General features: G+C 35.4%; 1 protein-coding gene across 1 annotated transcript; it reads left to right on the top strand.

Moving 5' to 3' along the window:
- Positions 1-6,530: 6,530 nt before the first annotated feature.
- On the top strand, positions 6,531-15,783 carry LOC141333472 (pleiotrophin-A-like). Its single transcript, XM_073838484.1, has 4 exons — positions 6,531-6,784; positions 8,092-8,265; positions 9,641-9,799; positions 14,888-15,783. The coding sequence occupies exons 1-4, from the start codon at positions 6,619-6,621 to the stop codon at positions 14,941-14,943; spliced, it is 555 nt and encodes a 184-aa protein (XP_073694585.1). The 5' UTR covers positions 6,531-6,618; the 3' UTR covers positions 14,944-15,783.
- The last annotated feature ends 2,308 nt before the right edge of the window (positions 15,784-18,091 follow it).

Here is an 18,091-nt window from a genome sequence, read left to right as displayed (position 1 = left end):
AGGACAATACTGTTATCCATTACATTACACATTTTAGGTAATGTAATCAGATTACTTTTAGATTACTTTTGACCTAACTCGTTTGTAACATTGATTGAAATAGGATAATTGTGTACCATATTGATTTAAAAATAAAAGATAAAGATGTGCATTTAAATAACATGAATTTGTGCATTAAAATGTGTTTGAACAGGGTGCTATAAACACAACTCTTCATGTGCTTTTTTGACATTATACTTAGAGAACATATTGCTGTATTGTTTTCCTTTAGATTTTTTTCCTTAATTTTCTTTTAGTTTGTCTTAAAAAGGTCTTAAAAAAGTCACAATTAAAAAAAATCGTATTTAAAAAAAATGTGAATTTAAAAAAAATCAATTAGATTTTTTTTAAAATTAATTAAAAAGTAAGTTACTTTTTCCTTTCGATTTTTTTCCCTTAAATTTTCTTTAGTTGGTCTTAAAAAAAATTAATTTTGTTTTATCTTTTTTTTTAATTAGATTTTTTTTAATTAATTAAAAAGAATGTTAGATGAGTTTACTTTGACATGTTGCTATAAACACAACTCTTCATGTGCTCCCTTGACATTACACTTAGAGAACATATTGCTGTATTGATTTCCTTTCCATTTTTTCATTCCATTTTTTTAGTTGGCCTTAAAGTCATACAATTCAATTAAAAAAAAATGTTTTTTTTTACATTTTCTTTAGTTAGGTCTTTAAAAAGTCTTACAATTTGATTTTTTTTATTCAATTTTTTTTCAATGAATTAAAAAGTATGTTAGATGAGTTTGTATTTTCACTTTGACTTTCCTTTCATTTTTTTTTCCTTAATTTTTTTTTTAGTTGGTCTTAAAAAGGTCTTTAAGATGTCTTAAATGTACCCTCAGAAACCCTTTTGAAAGACATAAGCCTTCCAAAGAAATAATAATGCATGGTTAAATAAATCACTGAATGATAATTCCAAAAAATATGAATGTGTTTATCAGTAGTTTATGCAATGTTGACACGTTAGGAAAACATTTCTTGAAATATAAATGTTGTAATGTGAGCGGTGCAATCTGATTATATCCTCCGTCTGAGAAAGAGTAAACAATCAATGTCAGTCCAGTAATGCACATCAAATCTGTAGCTATGAATTTGTCTGTCTTCTAGTTTATGTTCATGTCAGTGTGATTCATGTCAGTGTCTCTCTCGCTGTCTGTCTATCAGTCTCTGATGCTTCTTTAATATTTATATTGTTTTATAGATTCACAGCAAACTGAATTTCGGCCCATAAACAGTGAATCTCAGAGCAGCTCGCAGCACATCCCTGATTCTTCTACTATAAATATCGCTTAATAAAGCAGCTGAATACAACCAGAAATTCACACGCAATGTTGTGATAAGCGCTGTCAGTTTTCTTGTTCTCTAAAAGCTGACCTGTTGACAGGAACTCTGTGTAAACACAAGTTTTTGAGTGTAGAGAAGCTGTTAACAATTCACATTTCCTCCCGTCCTGGCACACGCCGCCTTCAAGTCATGTCGCAATGATTTTTTTATGAGATGAGCGCACATGAATACAGCTATGTCATAATTACCAGCAGGAAACTGTGTATTTTCTTTGAGCTCAGGCCCAGCTATAACAAAAATATTCTAAGAAGTTCTAAAAATGGTATTTCTGAATGTTCCATTTTTTGGTTGTATGAACATTAAAGGATAACTATTGCCAAAATGCAACCTGGGCTGTTTTTTTTTTTTACTGTAAACGAGACAAACATATATCTAAAAGCATAATTGCGACAAACGAGCCGTTTTTTGAGATTGACCGTGATTTCGTTTTGTGGTCAATGGCCGGTGAACGGGAGGACGAAATATTAGGCTTATATGAGGCTCTTTTTACAACTAGAAGGTTAATATTGTTTTGTCACAAGTGAAAAACAACGAATGTTAATGTTACAAATGTTACGTTTGAATGTTCTCTGTATGTTTTGAAACAGGTAGTAATGTTCAAAAAACATTAGATGAATGTCCAACTAAAACATTCCATGCACAATTTATAAATAATGTTTTTGTTTTAATGTTTTGAGAACATTATTAAAGACCAGTTAACTCTGAATTAAAGTTCTGTTAACATTCCTGGAAGAATGTTTGTTCATTTCTTTGAGGAAACTTTGCCAGACTGTTCTAAGAACGATAAAGAGGGGTGTCCAAATTAAATAATGCAGGGTTCGTACAAGGTGCTTAAAGTACTTGATTTTGACTTTTTGAAAAGTAAGGCATGAAAAACCTTTAAAAATAGCAATATTCCTGACGAGGTACTTGAAAAGTGCTTGAGTTATTGAAAGACAGTGTATCTATGAAATAAGTGTTGGCAATAATAGTCAATAAGCACATATGTTTTCATGAAAAATTCACACAGTTAAAAAATGTCATACCTTAAGTTAATGTCAGACAACAATCAAGCTAAGAAAGTATGGCAGTGTCGTGTAAGCATGGCTGAAGATGCAAAAAGAGAAACAGATGAACCAAATCAATTGAGTCATTTACACTGGAACCGATCCGATTGATTCAAACTCATGACTTTAATCATTCATTTCAACGATTCGCTAGTAAAAAACAGGTCAGATTAAAATTTGAATTTCGACATTACTTGTAACAATTTATAAAAGCATGTAGCAAATTTCTAAAAGCATGCTTTTCGAAACTTTGAATCAGTGAAACCAATGCATCACAAAATGATTCGCTATTTCGAAGCGCTCCAGCTGAATCACAAATCGTTTGATTCAGATCAGAACTTCAGAGCGGGTTTGCAAATCTTTTGCTATATATCGGAACTTCAGAGCATGGATTGCGAATCATTTGATTCAGATCATGATTTTGAAGCAGTTTCGTGAATCTTTTTTCTTTGAAATGATTTTTTTTCTTAAACGATCAAACCATTAATGCAGTACAATTGTAAAAAAAAAAAAAAAGAAAGAAAGAAAGTCAGTAAGTGTAGGTTACTTTTTATGAAAAGTAATGCGTTACGTTACTTTTGCGTTACTTTATATAGCTGGGCAGGGCTTGCTTGTTGGTTTTTAATATAAAAAGCTTTATCTTTGGCAAATGTAAGCCTTTTCACACCAAAATGATGAATTGGATCATCGAAGGTCGGCAGCAAAGACATCGTTTAATAAAATGGGATTAAATACATAAAGGATATTTGTATTATTTTAAATATTTAATTATTGCAGGTTTGCGTTGAAGTACACTGTTTTTAATCATTTTGAGGAACACTGCATCTGTTTTTTAATGAGTGAGATGAATTAATGCACGTTCACATTTATTCTAGAACTAAAGTAACATCTTACTTGCGTTACTCGTAATGCGTTAACCCAAACACTGTTTAGTAGTAATGCTTTGCATGTGCTTCACTTTATTTTTGCCTTTTTTTATTAGTATATTTTTATTTATCTATTTCTCTTTTTTTACGAATTTGAAATGGAACACATTGTTTGATGAGAGAGATCTCTGACTGAAGTCCTTGAAAATCAAAAAAGTAGTGCTTGAGAAGTCTTTGAAAGTTTTGTGTGAATCCTGATAATGGCAGAAGCAGGTTTATTATAGCAATAGACTGAATGCTGACATCGTTTTGTCAGTTTCATTCCTCAAAAGATCACATTTCATCCTTTCTAGGTTTGTCTTTTATCCTGCTTCTCCAGATCATCTTATTGTTTGTCTGCATTCTAACCGATTGGGCTAAGCTCCGCCCCCGATCACTAAAAACAAACACCCAGAACCCAACAAATCCGGGTTTGGGTCTGAGTCAGAGTAGCTGGATCAAGCATGAAGCTTTCAGACTCAGTGCGGATAAAACCCTGTCAATCACAGCGCATATGAAAACATGCCATGCTACAGAGAGGTTTTAGAAGAGCATCTGTGAGATTTACACTATATATATGACAGCTTTATGTGAGAAACCGGCCTAAATTTTGATGACGCTTTTTGGCTGCCCGTCCACTTTCATTCTGTGAAGAAAGAAATAGAATAACTCTTACGTTCCACAGAAGAAAATCACACAGATTTCGTGTGACATGAAGGTGAGTAGATGATAACAGTATTTTTGGCTGTCTGGGTGCGCCGTCCCTTTAAGAGTCAATGCACCAGGCTTACAGAAATCTGTCAATTGCGAATGACGAGTACAGCTTTCTTCTGTGTGTGTGTGTGTGCATGCGTGTGTGTTTCACTCTGATGGATCACGTTGTCACTCTCTCCCTCCTGCTTTTACACTGATCAATGAGCTAATGGAGTGTTAGAGCAGGATAACAGCTTTACCTCGGTGCACACACACACACACACACACACACACACACACACACACACGCGTGTGCGGCCGACCCCCCTCAGCTCTTCATTCTGTAGGGGTTTGTAAGAAAGCACAAGCCATTTGTCTTGTGACACTAGTGGACTTCCTTTAGGGTCTGCGGAGGTTAAACGTGGAGATATTCATGATGTCTGTCTGGTAGGATTGGGAAAAATTCTAACTTGAGTCAATATATGAGCTGGAATTAAATCGGAACGACTGGAAGATGAATTTACTGAAGGAATCAAAGAGGTGCTTGAAGGAGGAATATCATTAGTCAGAGACAACAATAAAAATGGCTGAGAATAGATTTGTATTATGGGATCCGCAGATGCTCTTATTCAAAGAGACTTATAGTTGTTTCAAGCTCTATATTTTATTTTTGTCCATTCCCTGCTTCATTTCATAGGAAATGGAAGTGTTTTATAATTTCATTTTTAAAGTTAATTTAATTTTAAGTGAAATGTAGAAATGCTTAAATACAATTTAATTTCCAATTCAATGAATACATATATTAATAATTTCTAATTATTATTAATATTGTTGTTGTTGTTTTTATTTTTTTGTATGTATAAATATTTTTATAGTAATTTTGTATTAAACACCTTAGCAATGACATAGCCATTTAAATTTATAACATTATATACTTATATGCAATTTAATGTTGATTTTTTTTAAATATATTTTTTGTACAATTAACTTTTTTTACCTTTAACTTTTATTGCATTTCATTTATGGGTCATGAAAGAAAAAAGCTTTAAGTAAAAAAACAGTAAGTGTACTACTGCTTTAAATTTTTGTTGTTTTTCAAAAAAAAAAATTAAATAGTTTTCTGTTTAATTTAATTGCATTTTTGTTTTTGCTTTTCTGAGCAAAAAATAAATATCATACATTTTCCCCTAATTTACAGAAGAGGCCCACTAAACTGTAATTTAGTGTAACAATCTTGTCAGGCATGTTTACAACAAAAGTCTTTTTTATGACATATTGAAAGACAAATTACTTTCCCCCCCAAAACTAATTAGTTGTAATTTTACTTTTTTTTTAATTTGCCATTTTGCTTTTGCCCATTTGTCAGTAAGAATGTTTTACTCATTCAAAACACAATAAAATTGCATATGATCCCTTACTCTTTTATATATTTTAATATGTCAGAATAAGCATTTTGTTGGAATTTTTACATAAATATTGTGTATTTTATTCTCCAAAAACGTAGTTGAAACCTTAAAAGTAGATACTTTACCAATATTTAATGTGCTTTCTATAAACATAAATTCCATGAATTTGACAACATGTTTAGGAAATGTAATGTATTACTAAAAGCAGCAGTTTCTGTAAATTCATCCCACTAATTCGACTTTAATTTTAAATGCAAATGACTGTTCTGCATCTTGTTTGCTAAATCGGTTGGATTGACATTGGAGTATTGAATTAGTCTCTACACGGCACCTAACCCTCCTGTCTAGTCCTCAAATCTCACTGCTCCTGTCACATCACTCCAGGATAATCCTCTCTCTCATCCCATATCACACAGATTCACTAGCAGTGTTGCTAATCAGGGTTTGGAGGGCAGATTATGTTTTAACGATCCGAACCGCTTTATATGTCATGACTCATGAGTCTTTGATTGGCAGGTTTTTGCCCATCTGACTGAAATCACGGTTATTATGTGGCGCTGATGATTTCACAGTCTGACTCAAGTGGAACAGCTCAGGTGTGTGCGGCCCGGCAGAGAGACGTCCTCCGTGATTAGCACTGATAGAGACAGAAATGATGGGACGAATCTCTCAGAAACATCACCTGCTTTATTTTTGTGAATTTTTAATGACAATTCAGCACATTTTGTCTCAACTGACTCTAGAAAATTGGAGGAAATGTGCTTAACCAGCTTGAAAACAATACGTCTTTCTGAATATAGGCTTCATTTTACTTGGATTTGACCTGGACATGTAATTCACAGATTTCCTGAGATTCCCCCGTCGAGAGAAAATGGCTGAGCGTCTTTAACATGAGGCAGAACTGGGGAAAAAAGTCCAGCAAGCCAATGCTTATGGGCACAGCAGGAAATCAGCCAACCAGAAATAGGAAGAGAAAAGGAGAGAGAGGGAGGCTCATAAGTAATTGAAATGGAGGTGATGTCGCCGATGGGCTGCACCGCTACTATAACTGAAGTGCAGCCAGGCGTTTGGGATAAAATTGCTTTCTAATTATTCAATCCACCTTTACTTTTCCTCCTGAGAGACAGAGAGAGAATGACTGAAAGAAAGAGAGAGAAACATAGTCTCTACATGTATTTTGATGAAGCATTTGATATTTGCATGCTGTTTTTGTTGTATTATTAGCCGTACACTTAATGTACATTTATTTTTTCCCAGAATGCAGCAGCAGTGGGTGTGTGTGGCTTTATTGGCCCTCCTGACTGTCACAGCGACGCTGGCAGATGGTGGAAAATCAGAGAAACAAGGTAGCAGAACATTACCACATACTGCTTTATCTCACACTTTTCTATATCACCCTTACTGTATTGTCACATATTTCAATATTTTACTCTATATAACTCCATACTTGTCTGTATTACCCTTTTAGCCCACATTGCCCATATTACCTCTCAATGCGCTACAATAGTCACTCTGTGTCGCCCCAAACTGATCTATATAACCCACAGCGCTATGTATGACCTATGTCATTTTATATTACCCTATACTGCTCTATAATGCCTCAAGCTGTTCTATATCACTTACCCCACTCTATATTAACCAGTACTGCTCTATATCAGCCACACCTCTCCATACTGCTCTAAATAACCCCCACTGCTATATATTATTCCATACTGCTTTATATAATGCACACTGCTCTATACTAACCCATACTACTCTATATAACCCAATGCCTCTCTCTATTACCCCATACTACTCTAAATGACCCACACTACTCTATATTACTTTATACTGCTCTAAATAACCCACATCTCTCTATATTACTCCATATTGCTCTAAATAACCCACTCTGCTCTATATAGGTGCTCTATATTACTCCATACTGCTCTGTGTAACCCACACCTCTCTATATTACTCCATACTGTTCTATGTAACCCACACCTCTCTATATTACTCCATACTGCTCTAAATAACCCACTCTGCTCTATATAGGTGCTCTATATTACTCCATACTGCTCTATGTAACCCACACCTCTCTATATTACTCCATACTGCTCTAAATAACCCACTCTGCTCTATATAGGTGCTCTATATTACTCCATACTTCTATCTATAACCCATGCCGTTCTATATTAGCCAGTACTGATCTATATAACCCACAGAGCTCTATATTACCCCATACTTCTCTATATAACCTACACCTCTCTATATTATCCCATACTGCTCTAAATAACACATGCAAATCTATATTACTCCATACGTCTATCTATAACCTGTGTCGCTCTATATTAGCCAGAACTGATCTATATAACTCACACTGCTCTATATTATCCCATACAGCTCTATATCAGCCGCATCATTATAGATTACCTTCTGCTGCTCTCTATTACCAAAGCTGCTCTGTATAACCTCATTCTGCTCTGAATTACCTCTCAGTACTCTATATTTCCCCACGCTCCTCTATATTACCCCACAGTGCTCTATATTTCCACACACACACACTGCTCTGTATCACCTCACGCTGCTCTAAATCAACCCACACACAGTCTCTGGCTCTCTTACATACAATTGTAAGGTGCAGTATGAAAGTCTGTGTGTGCTCCCACTCTGACAGGTAAGAAAGAGCGTAAATCGGACTGTGGCGAGTGGCAGTGGAGCGTGTGTGTGGCTAACGAGGGTGACTGCGGCCTGGGCACCAGAGAGGGCACACGCACCGGCACCGACTGTAAACAGACCATCAAAACCCAGCGCTGCAAAATCCCTTGCAACTGGAAAAAGCAGTTTGGAGGTGAGGATCCACGCAAACACAGGTTTTACACACACACACACACACACACACACACACACACACACAGGGCTCAGGGTAAATAAGCCTGCACTGTGGAGTAACAAGATGGAGATTCTCACAGAATTCTGTCCTCAGAAATGACAGGACTGCAGTGAGAGCCAAAAACAAGCTGGCAGAATGTACCACTGTGTGTGTGTGTGTGTGTGTGTGTGTGTGTGTGTGTGTGTGTGTGCGTGTGTGTGTGTGTGTGTGTGTGTGTGTGTGTGTGTGTGTGTGTGTGTGAGAGAGCATATGCCACCTTCCCTCGGGATTTGTAGGTATGCACATAAACTATCAACAAACACTGAAACTGTAGGGTGTTTTCTCTAAGAAGTCTCTCTCTGGGAAATGTGCAAGACCGTCTCACTCTGAAAGAACATCAGAAATCACAGACTTAATAAAACATGATCACACTAAACGTTGAGTGATGAATCCTCTGTGTATTTCTGTGTAGTTCAGCAGCCGTGTCAGTGTAGTTTAGTGTCGAAATGCTGATGTCTGGTGCAGAATTTTTCCTCTTGAGTTATAAGGGCTCTATTTCACACCGGCCTCATTTTTGAGGGTCTCGGTTCAGGACAGCGGCCGTTCAGCCGGAGGGCTGCTGCATGTAATTACATTCTCTCTGCCTTTAAATATGTCATTAGAGACAATTTTGTGCTTGATTGAAGCAGTTTAACCCCCATCCATTCCGGCAGAGACCGAGAGAAATCGCTCCGACGCACGGACAGAAAGAATGAAAGATGAAATGAGACGAGAGATAAAGGAACGAGAGGATAGATCAGAGCTTCTCAACTGGTTTTGCTTCAAGATCCAGATTTTACATTAGCCATCAAGTGCCAACCCAACACGGTATCTAAACTGTTTATCGTGTAAAATTGCATTCCGATGGTCCTGTGCTCTCGGCAGCCAATAATTCACCTCTCAAAACAAACCTCGATGCATTTACATGTAATGCAGTCTGGGTTGTGTTTCCTTCTCCCTCGTGTAGGCCGCAACCCGTTTTACTTCCACAATCTGATGTTTTTCCAAGTGAAATAGGATATTCAACAAGAAAAAAAATGTGGTTTTAAACTTTGGCAGTTATTGCGTGGTGAAAAGTTTCTCTCTATGACAGATGGTTGAAAAGGGATTGGAGACGTCAGCTGTAAACTTGCTCAAGATTATGAAGACAAACATTTATTTTTCAGAATAACATGCAATGGTAAATCCTTCACAATAACACCAGGAAGATGTATTAAGATGGTACATCAAGCCTGTTTATGCATGTTTGTTTGTTTTGCTTTTGCATTTGTATTTGTTGCATTAAAATCAAGCTGTGGGTTTGTGTCTTTCGCAGGCGAGTGTAAGTATGATTTTCAGGCGTGGGGAGAGTGTGACTCGACCACAGGATTGAAGACACGCAGCGGTGTGCTAAAGCGAGCGCTGATGGACGCTAGCTGCCCGAACAACGTCAGCGCCACCAAACCCTGCGGCAAACCCAAGTCCAAGATACAAGGTACAAGAACAAACACAAAAACATATCGAGCGTGCAATGTGCTCAACTTGAATTAATTCAGAAGCAGTACTAACTGATTTGATTAGAGTACTAAAAACATTTTTACATTAAGGCGAGACACCGCAGGTAAATAGGGTAAAAATGATAATTGCATACTTTTCTAGTTGATTAATCACAGTACATTATGACAATTGTTTTATATTAAAAGTTCCCTGCATTCCCTGCAAACAGGGCTTTATCTAATTAAATATGCACTCATTTGCATACATTTCCAGAACAGAACTTTTTGTTTGATTTTTAGGGTTTCTTTTTTATCACTCCATGAATCTGAAAATACTGTCAGACAGACAGACTATATATATATATATATATGATATAAACCAGGCAAAAGATATATAAACCCCTCTGAAAGGGATAAAAATCTCACAGGCTTTAAAGATATGGATAATAATTGAAATCTACACATGCAATTTTTTACATTAAGGTGAAACACCACAGGTGAACAGGGGGGAAATTATAATTACCATGCTTCTATAGTTGATTAATTACACTACATTATGACTATTGTTACTTACTTCAGCATTATGTTTATAGTTATAATTAAATATACACTAATTTGCATACATTTCCAGAACAGAAATCCAAACACCGATTAAAGCCAGACTTAATGTTTTGTTGACACTCCATAAATCAAAAAAATGTTGTCAACAGCCAGAAAAAAAAAAGAGATTTCATCATGTTTTTAGGAATAAGATGTTGCATAAAACCCTAAACAACATACAAATCCCTTTGTAACACACTTTAGAATATAAAACTGGCATACCATGAAAGTTTACTGTCTGTAAGTACTGCTGAAGTGGAGAAAACACACAGCCTTTAAAGATATGCATTGAAATAGAAATTTTCTTACTTAGATTTTTTTGTCTTGTTTCCAGCCAAAATATCTAAAAATTCTTAAATCAAAAAGGATTTTCCAGACAAGTAAAAATTATTTTCTTATTTTCGGGAAAAAAAAAAAAAAAAAAAAAAAGTCAAAATGCAAAATAATCTGCCAATGGGGTAAACAAAAAAATCTTATTTCAAACTGAAAACAAGATTATTTTTCCCCACTGGCAGATTATTTTGCTTGTTTCAGGCAAAAACACTCCTAATTTTGACTGAATATAAGAATATAATTTCTGCTTGTCTAGACAATCATTCTTAAGATATTTTGGCTAGAAACAAGACAAAAAAATCTAAGTAAGAAAAGCATTTTTTCCAGTGCAGGCGCAAATCTGAATAAAATAAATACTTAAATGTGTATTTCCCAAATACATTTTCCAAAAATGACTAGCGGATTAAAATAACAACTGTCAGTAATGCCTTAAAAACGCTTGAGAATCCAAATGACCCATATTTATTAGTAATCCCACTTATTTCTGGATGCATCTTTAAATGAAGCATGCGGTAATGTGCTAATGTTTGACATTATCATATACTCCAGACTGCTCTCATTATATTTTTCTAAACAGTAAACAGGTCTGTGTTGTGACGCGCAGGACTGTGAGATCGTAAGGTTACGCTGAAATATTGATCAATAAGGTCTTTCTCTCTTTCTCCAGCTCAGGAAGTTTCTAAAGACTCTATTAAAGTTTAATAAATGTGATCGTTTTTCAATGTATCTGTGTTAAAGGCCACAGACCGCTGGTTTGTACAGGATTGTGTAGCTATTATCATTGTTGTCTGTGCTTCATATTATTATGAAGTGAATATGCTGAGATTCATGGCTAGCGCAGTATGTCTCCCGCTGATGAATCCCTCGCGCTGTAATATTCCTCATTTGTAAGTCGCTTTGGATAAAAGCATCTGCTAAATGAATAAATGCAAATGTACATCTTGGCAACAATTTGGGCTAATCAACAGAATTTGTCTTAATCTACCAAGAGCGTTGTTTTTCAATCTGAAAGTCGCAGATTTAATTTTGCACCACGACAGAAAACACACAAACAGACAGTTGCATATGCATTTATTTAACTGATAAAGAAAAGTTTAATTACGTCTTGATATGATTGTGTTCGGATGAAACAGATGACATCCAGGTCAAGAGCAGCTTTTCTAAACCTCATCGTTGCTGTAAATGTTATTAAGCAGCATTAAAGTGCTGTAGAAATGGTTGTGAATGTCTGGATAAAGCTGCTGGATCAGAAAAAGAGAGGACGGATGAGGAAGTGCAGGGGAGATGGATTTGTCTGTAATGGATGTGACGGGTCTCGTGTGCTCGTCTCATTTATCAGGATTTGGACTCCAGCTCAAGTGCTGCTGCCACCCTGAAAGAGCTTAAAGAGCCGAATCCATCATCAAACACCAGAGATGAACAACTGACCGCAGGATAGAAAGACAAATCATGAATGAAACATGTCTCAATGCCATCTCAAACATTTCTTAGAAATAGTTCAACTTGACATGACTAATTTGTGTCTGTTTTAAACGTATGTAACATTGGACCACAAAACCAGCCAAAAATACATTGTATGGGTCAAAATGATCAAGTTTTCTTTCGTGCCAAAAGTCATTAGGATATTAAGATCATGTTCCATGGAGATATTTTGTACATTTCCTACCATATATATATCAAAATGTAATTTCTGATTAGTGATATGCATTGCTAAGAACTTTATTTGGACAACTTTAGAGGCGATTTTCTCAAAATTTAGATTTTTTCCCACCCTCGGATTGCAGATTTTCAAATAGTTGTCCTATCCTAACAATTAATGGCAAACTTATTCAGAACAGCTTATAGATGTTGTATCAATCTCAGTTTCACAAAATTGACCCTCATGACTGGTTTTGTGGTCCATGGACACATATGAGATGAAGTACTCTTCGAAAGTTTTTTTTTAAAGTCTCTTCTGCTCATCAAAGTTACATTTATTTGGCCAAAAATACAGTTAATAAAATCTGAAATATTATTACAGTTTAAGAAAGCTGTTTTCTATGTGAATATATTGTAAACTATAATTTATTTCTGTGATCAAAGCTGAATTTTTAGCATCATTACTCCAGTCTTCAGTGTCCTAACCCTAACCCTTCGGAAATCATTCTATTATGCTGATTTGAAAACAGTTGTGCTGCCTGATATTTTTGTGTAAACTGTGATACATTTTTATTTTTCAGGATTCTTTGATGAATAGAAAGTTCAAAAGAGCATTTATATGAAATAGAAATCTAACATTTGTAACGTTATAAATAAAAAAGTATTTTACTGTCACTTTTGATAAATTAAACTTTCCTTGAGTAATAAAAGTGTCGATTTCTACAAAAACATTGGCCATCGCAACTGTTTTGTCAACACAATTAGAATGATTTTTGAAGGATCATGTGACACTGAAGACTGGAGTAATGATGATGAAAATTCATCTTTGCATCACAGGAATAAATTACATTTTAACATGCATTCATGTAGAAAACAGCTATTTTAAATAGTAATAACGTTTTACAATTTTACTGTATTTTTAAGCAAATCAACATCGCCTTTGTGAGCAGAAAAGACTTCAAAAACATTACAAAATCCTAATTATTCCAGACTTTTGACTGGCATACAGTATACAGGTGCATCTCAAATTAGAATGTTGTGGAAAAGTTAGTGATTTATTTCAGTAATTCAACTCAAATTGTGAAACTCATGCATTAAATAAATTTAATGCACACCGACTGAAGTAGTTTAAGTCTTTATGTCCAGTCCTTGTGAAGTTCACCCAAATTCTTGAATGGGTTTTGCTTGACAAGCCTCTCAAGTCTGAGGTTCTCTAGGTTGGTTGTGCATCTTTTTCTTCCACACTTTTTCCTTCCACTCAACTTTCTGTTAACATGCTTGGATGCAGCACTCTGTGAACAGCCAGCTTCTTTGGCAATGAATGTTTGTGGCATACCCTCCTTGTGAAGGGTGTCAATAATTGTCTTCTGACAACTGTCAGATCAGCAGTCTTCCCCACGATTTTGTAGCCTAGTGAACCAAACTGAGAGACTGTTTTGAAGGTTTAGGAAACATTTGCAGGTGTTTTGAGTTGATTAGTTGATTGGCATGTCACCATATTCTAATTTGTTGGTGGGTTTTTGTTAAATGTGAGCCAAATCATTACAGTTACAAGAAACTAAGACTAAAATGTGCCATAGAATGCATTGATGCAATATTTTAAATTGTTCTCTGATATCTACATATAAGGTATATGCCTTAGGTAAGGGCAACAATTCTCCAAGTCCATTTACAACCCTAGGATTTGTCCCTAGAATGAAATGGTCTCTTATTACCTTATTTGGAAGGTTCATGAATAATAATGATGAGCTCTGCTCTGATTGGCTGTTTCACAGAGCGGCTCGCTCTCACACAGCAGGAATGAAACATATGGAGGAAAATATGTATTTAATCACAGAGCTCGAGCCGCTGTTAATATGCGGGGCATTGAAACTGCCGTTTTGAATCCACGATAACTTATTACTTTCACTTTTAAGATTTGTGATCACACGTGTTCTGTGTAACTATACTACAGCGGTAATACTTACCACATATTTGACAAGTTTAGAAGCTTTTAGTGATGCTCAGGATCTGCAAATCATTCGCCATCGTCCGTGCAAATGTTGGCGGCGTGACTATTAATGATCGTGAGACTATAACGTCATAGTCTGTGTTATGTTGAAATTGGCCTGTTTTTCAGTGGTCTTTTGCAAACACCAGTATTATATCATAAGAAGAAAACAATGGTGTTTGAGACTCATGGTATGTCATGTCCATGTACACAACTGTTATTATTCAACTATGCCAAGGTAAATACACTTTTACATTCTATGGCACCTTTAAACTACTTCAGTCTGTGTGCATTGAATTTAATACATGAGTTTCACAATTTGAGTTGAATTACTGAAATAGATGAACTTTTCCACCACATTCTAATTTATTGAGATGCACCTGTATAAATGAAAACTATAAAAGCAATATCTGAGCAAATCAAACATTCCTCTAGAACTGCATGTGTGTGTGTGTGTGTGTGTGTGTGTGTGTGTGTGTGTGTGTGTGTGTGTATGTGTGACTGATGTTTGTTCATCTCCCCACAGATTCACAGAAACCAAAACGGGAAGGAAAGAAGAAGGAGCGAAACCCGCTGGACTAGAGAGAAGGAACTCCACCTGCATCCTGAATCTGCTCTCCTTCTGCTCCTCAGGCAGAGCCGAAGAGATGATGCTGCTCCTTATTTCTAATAGAATATTTTTAGATTGTTTGTAGCTTTAATTTACAGCTCACACAATAATACACAAATGATAAAAGAAACCAATAAAATACTAAAATCTGCTGCTCGTACCAGCAATATCAGAGCTGGCAGAAATATCTTAACCATTAGGTTATGAAAACATTATTTCTGAATGTTCCAGAAGTCCAAAATGTTCCATTTTAGAATTTTGAAAACATGATGGGAATGTTACTTTTAAACGTTCTCTGAATGTTCTGAAACAAGTAACATTTGAAAAAAGTTCTACGATGTTTAAAAAACTAGAAAACTCTGAATGAACATTCTATTAATGTTATATGAAGAACGTTTGTTGATAACTTTGCCAGAACATTCTGAGAATGTTTACTGTCAGCTGCGCACAAAATGTGAAATTAAAGTCTGAACTGGATTGAATTGGCCCCATCAAACAATTTAAGTTAGAATTGAAATTGGATTTAACTGAACACAAAATCAATATTTTTTAAGTTACTAAATACAAAAATATTTAAAAATTGATCATTAATATCTCTTTCTGAAATATCCCATGCATTTATAAATAATTCATAGTGAGAAAGAAATGTATCGTTTCAAAATTCAAATCCTGTTTAAATGCGGAATTCCAATTCAAAAATTAAAATTCTTGGAGAATGCGATAAAAACGGAACTAAAGTTAAACTAATGCTTTCTAAATGAAATCAAGTCATGAATGTAGCAGTAAATAAAGATGTTAATTATTCCTTCCCATCCGTGTGTTTGTGGTTTTGTGAAATGAGCAGAAGAGCTGAGTTAATCATCATAACACCTTTATTTGCTAGAACTCTTCTCCAAAAGTATATCATACGATACAGCAAATCTTATAAATCCAGCTCTTGTTCCATCAGCGATGCAGAATGCCGTCCGTTGCCCTAATGAAGATCGATAACATTCATATTCATTAATAAACACATGTATTTACACGTCATCTGTGCTACACATATAGACTATATAGTATAATACAAATGTTAAGCTGATAACAAACCACACTGGTCTACTGATGGAAGCCACGACTCACAGTGAACAGAAGCACGTGACGCACGGCAGCCATGAAAAGAAACCATACTGAGTATTTACAGCGTCTTCTGTACACCACAAACACACCTCCATATCAGCCTTGTTTTTTGGTATACCGGTAAAAACAAACACACGTACACACAGCTGTTTGTGTTCAGTCTATGTACAAATGCGTCTGACGGACGTCTTTGGCTGCTGCGTCGCCCTTCGCTGTTTTTTCAGAGTCTCTCGCCATCAGTGCTACCGCTTTAAGATGGAATATTACATTGAGAGACTCTTGTGTTTTGCTCAAGTCCATTGTGCTCTGGCTAACTGCCTTAGACCACAAACATACTTGACACAAGTACATATTCAAAAAGGCCCTTCTGCTCACAAAAATACAGTGATATTGTGAAATGTGTTTTCTGTCTGAATATAACGTAAAGCTGAATTTTCAGCATCATTTCTCCAGTCTTCAGTGTCACTGATCCTTCAGAAATCATTCTAATATGCTGATTTGCTGCTCAAGAAACGTTTCTGATTATTAGCAACGTTGAAAACATTCATATTTTAGAGGAAAGCATGATACATTTTATTTTTGAAGTTCAAAAGAACTTTCATTTCAAATAGAAAACTTTTAGAACATTATAAATGTCACTTGTAAGCAATTTATTGCATCCTCTCTGAATAAAAGTATTTTTAAAAATGCTAAAGACTGGGGTAATGATGATGAAAACTGAGCTTTGCATCACTAGGAGAAATAATATTTAAAAAATATTCAAATGAAAACTTTTGTCCTTTAAAATTGTAATAATATTTCACGATATTACTGTTTTTACTGTATTTTTGATCAAATAAATGCAGCCTTGGTGAGCAGATGAGACTTAAACAAATCTTAATTCCCCAGGATCAACAACGTTTTGCTAAAGTTTGTGACCCTGAACCACAAAACCAGTCTTAAGTAGCACTGTTATATTTGTAGCAGTAGCCAAAAATACATTGAAAATTATTGATTTTTGCTTTATGCCAAAAATCATTAGGATTTTAGATCATGTTCAATGAAGATATTTTGCAAATTTCCTACCGTAAATATATCAAAACTTCATATTTGATTAGTAACATGCCTTGCTAAGAAATTCATTTGGACAAATCAGATTTGGCCTTCAGATTCTAGATTCTCAAATAGTTGCCAAATATTCTCCTATCCTTCTATTTATTCAGCTTTTTGATGATGAATAAATCTCAATTTCAAAAGAATTGACCCTTATGACTGGGTTTGTGGTCCAGGGTCCCATCTGGTAATGAAAACGTCAATTGTGAATGTTCTCTGACTGTTCAAAACTCCCAGTTCTTTAAATGTTTCTTCTTTGTATAATACATGTTGCGTGAACATTCCATTTTCCTGTTACTGTTACTTTTGAATGTTCTAAAACTAGTAACATTTAAAAAATGTTTGATGAACATTCCAACTGATACATTTAAAAAAGAAAAGTTCCATGACTGATGTATAAATGATGTTTTTGTGCTATAACGCTTTGAGAACATTATTAAAGACCAGATAACTATGAACAAACAGTCCTTAAACGTTACTGGAACATAATGTTTCAAACACATTCCCCATTAGCTGGGTCTAAACTTTTGACTGTTAGTCTTACTATGGTTTGATATGCAAACCTGACTCTGTGCTTTGTGAAATGTGTCAGAATTTTCTCTTTCAGATCAACTACTGTCGTGGTGGAACAATTTGAAGAGAATGGCACCAAATGAAATGGTCAGCATGTTCAGCTCAAACACAATGTCATGGGTTCGACTCCCAGGGGAAGCAATAACTAATATGAATGAAAAGCGTCTGCCAAATTACAGACATTTAAAGGAAACACTATCGCCCCCTTGAGGACTGAGGTTTACGTTCAGTCAGTGAGACTCATTGTTGGCAGAGGAATCGCGGTTTGTGTACTTGTGTGAAGTATGTTCGCGGTCTCAGTTCTTAGATCTCTTCCTTTCAAACTCGCCATTAATAAAC

The sequence above is a fragment of the Garra rufa genome, chromosome 4, assembly GCF_049309525.1.
Source record: "Garra rufa chromosome 4, GarRuf1.0, whole genome shotgun sequence".
Taxonomy (NCBI): Eukaryota; Metazoa; Chordata; class Actinopteri; order Cypriniformes; family Cyprinidae; genus Garra; species Garra rufa.
The sequence above is the reverse complement of the archived record's forward strand: the minus strand, read 5'-3'. Positions and strand labels throughout refer to the sequence as shown.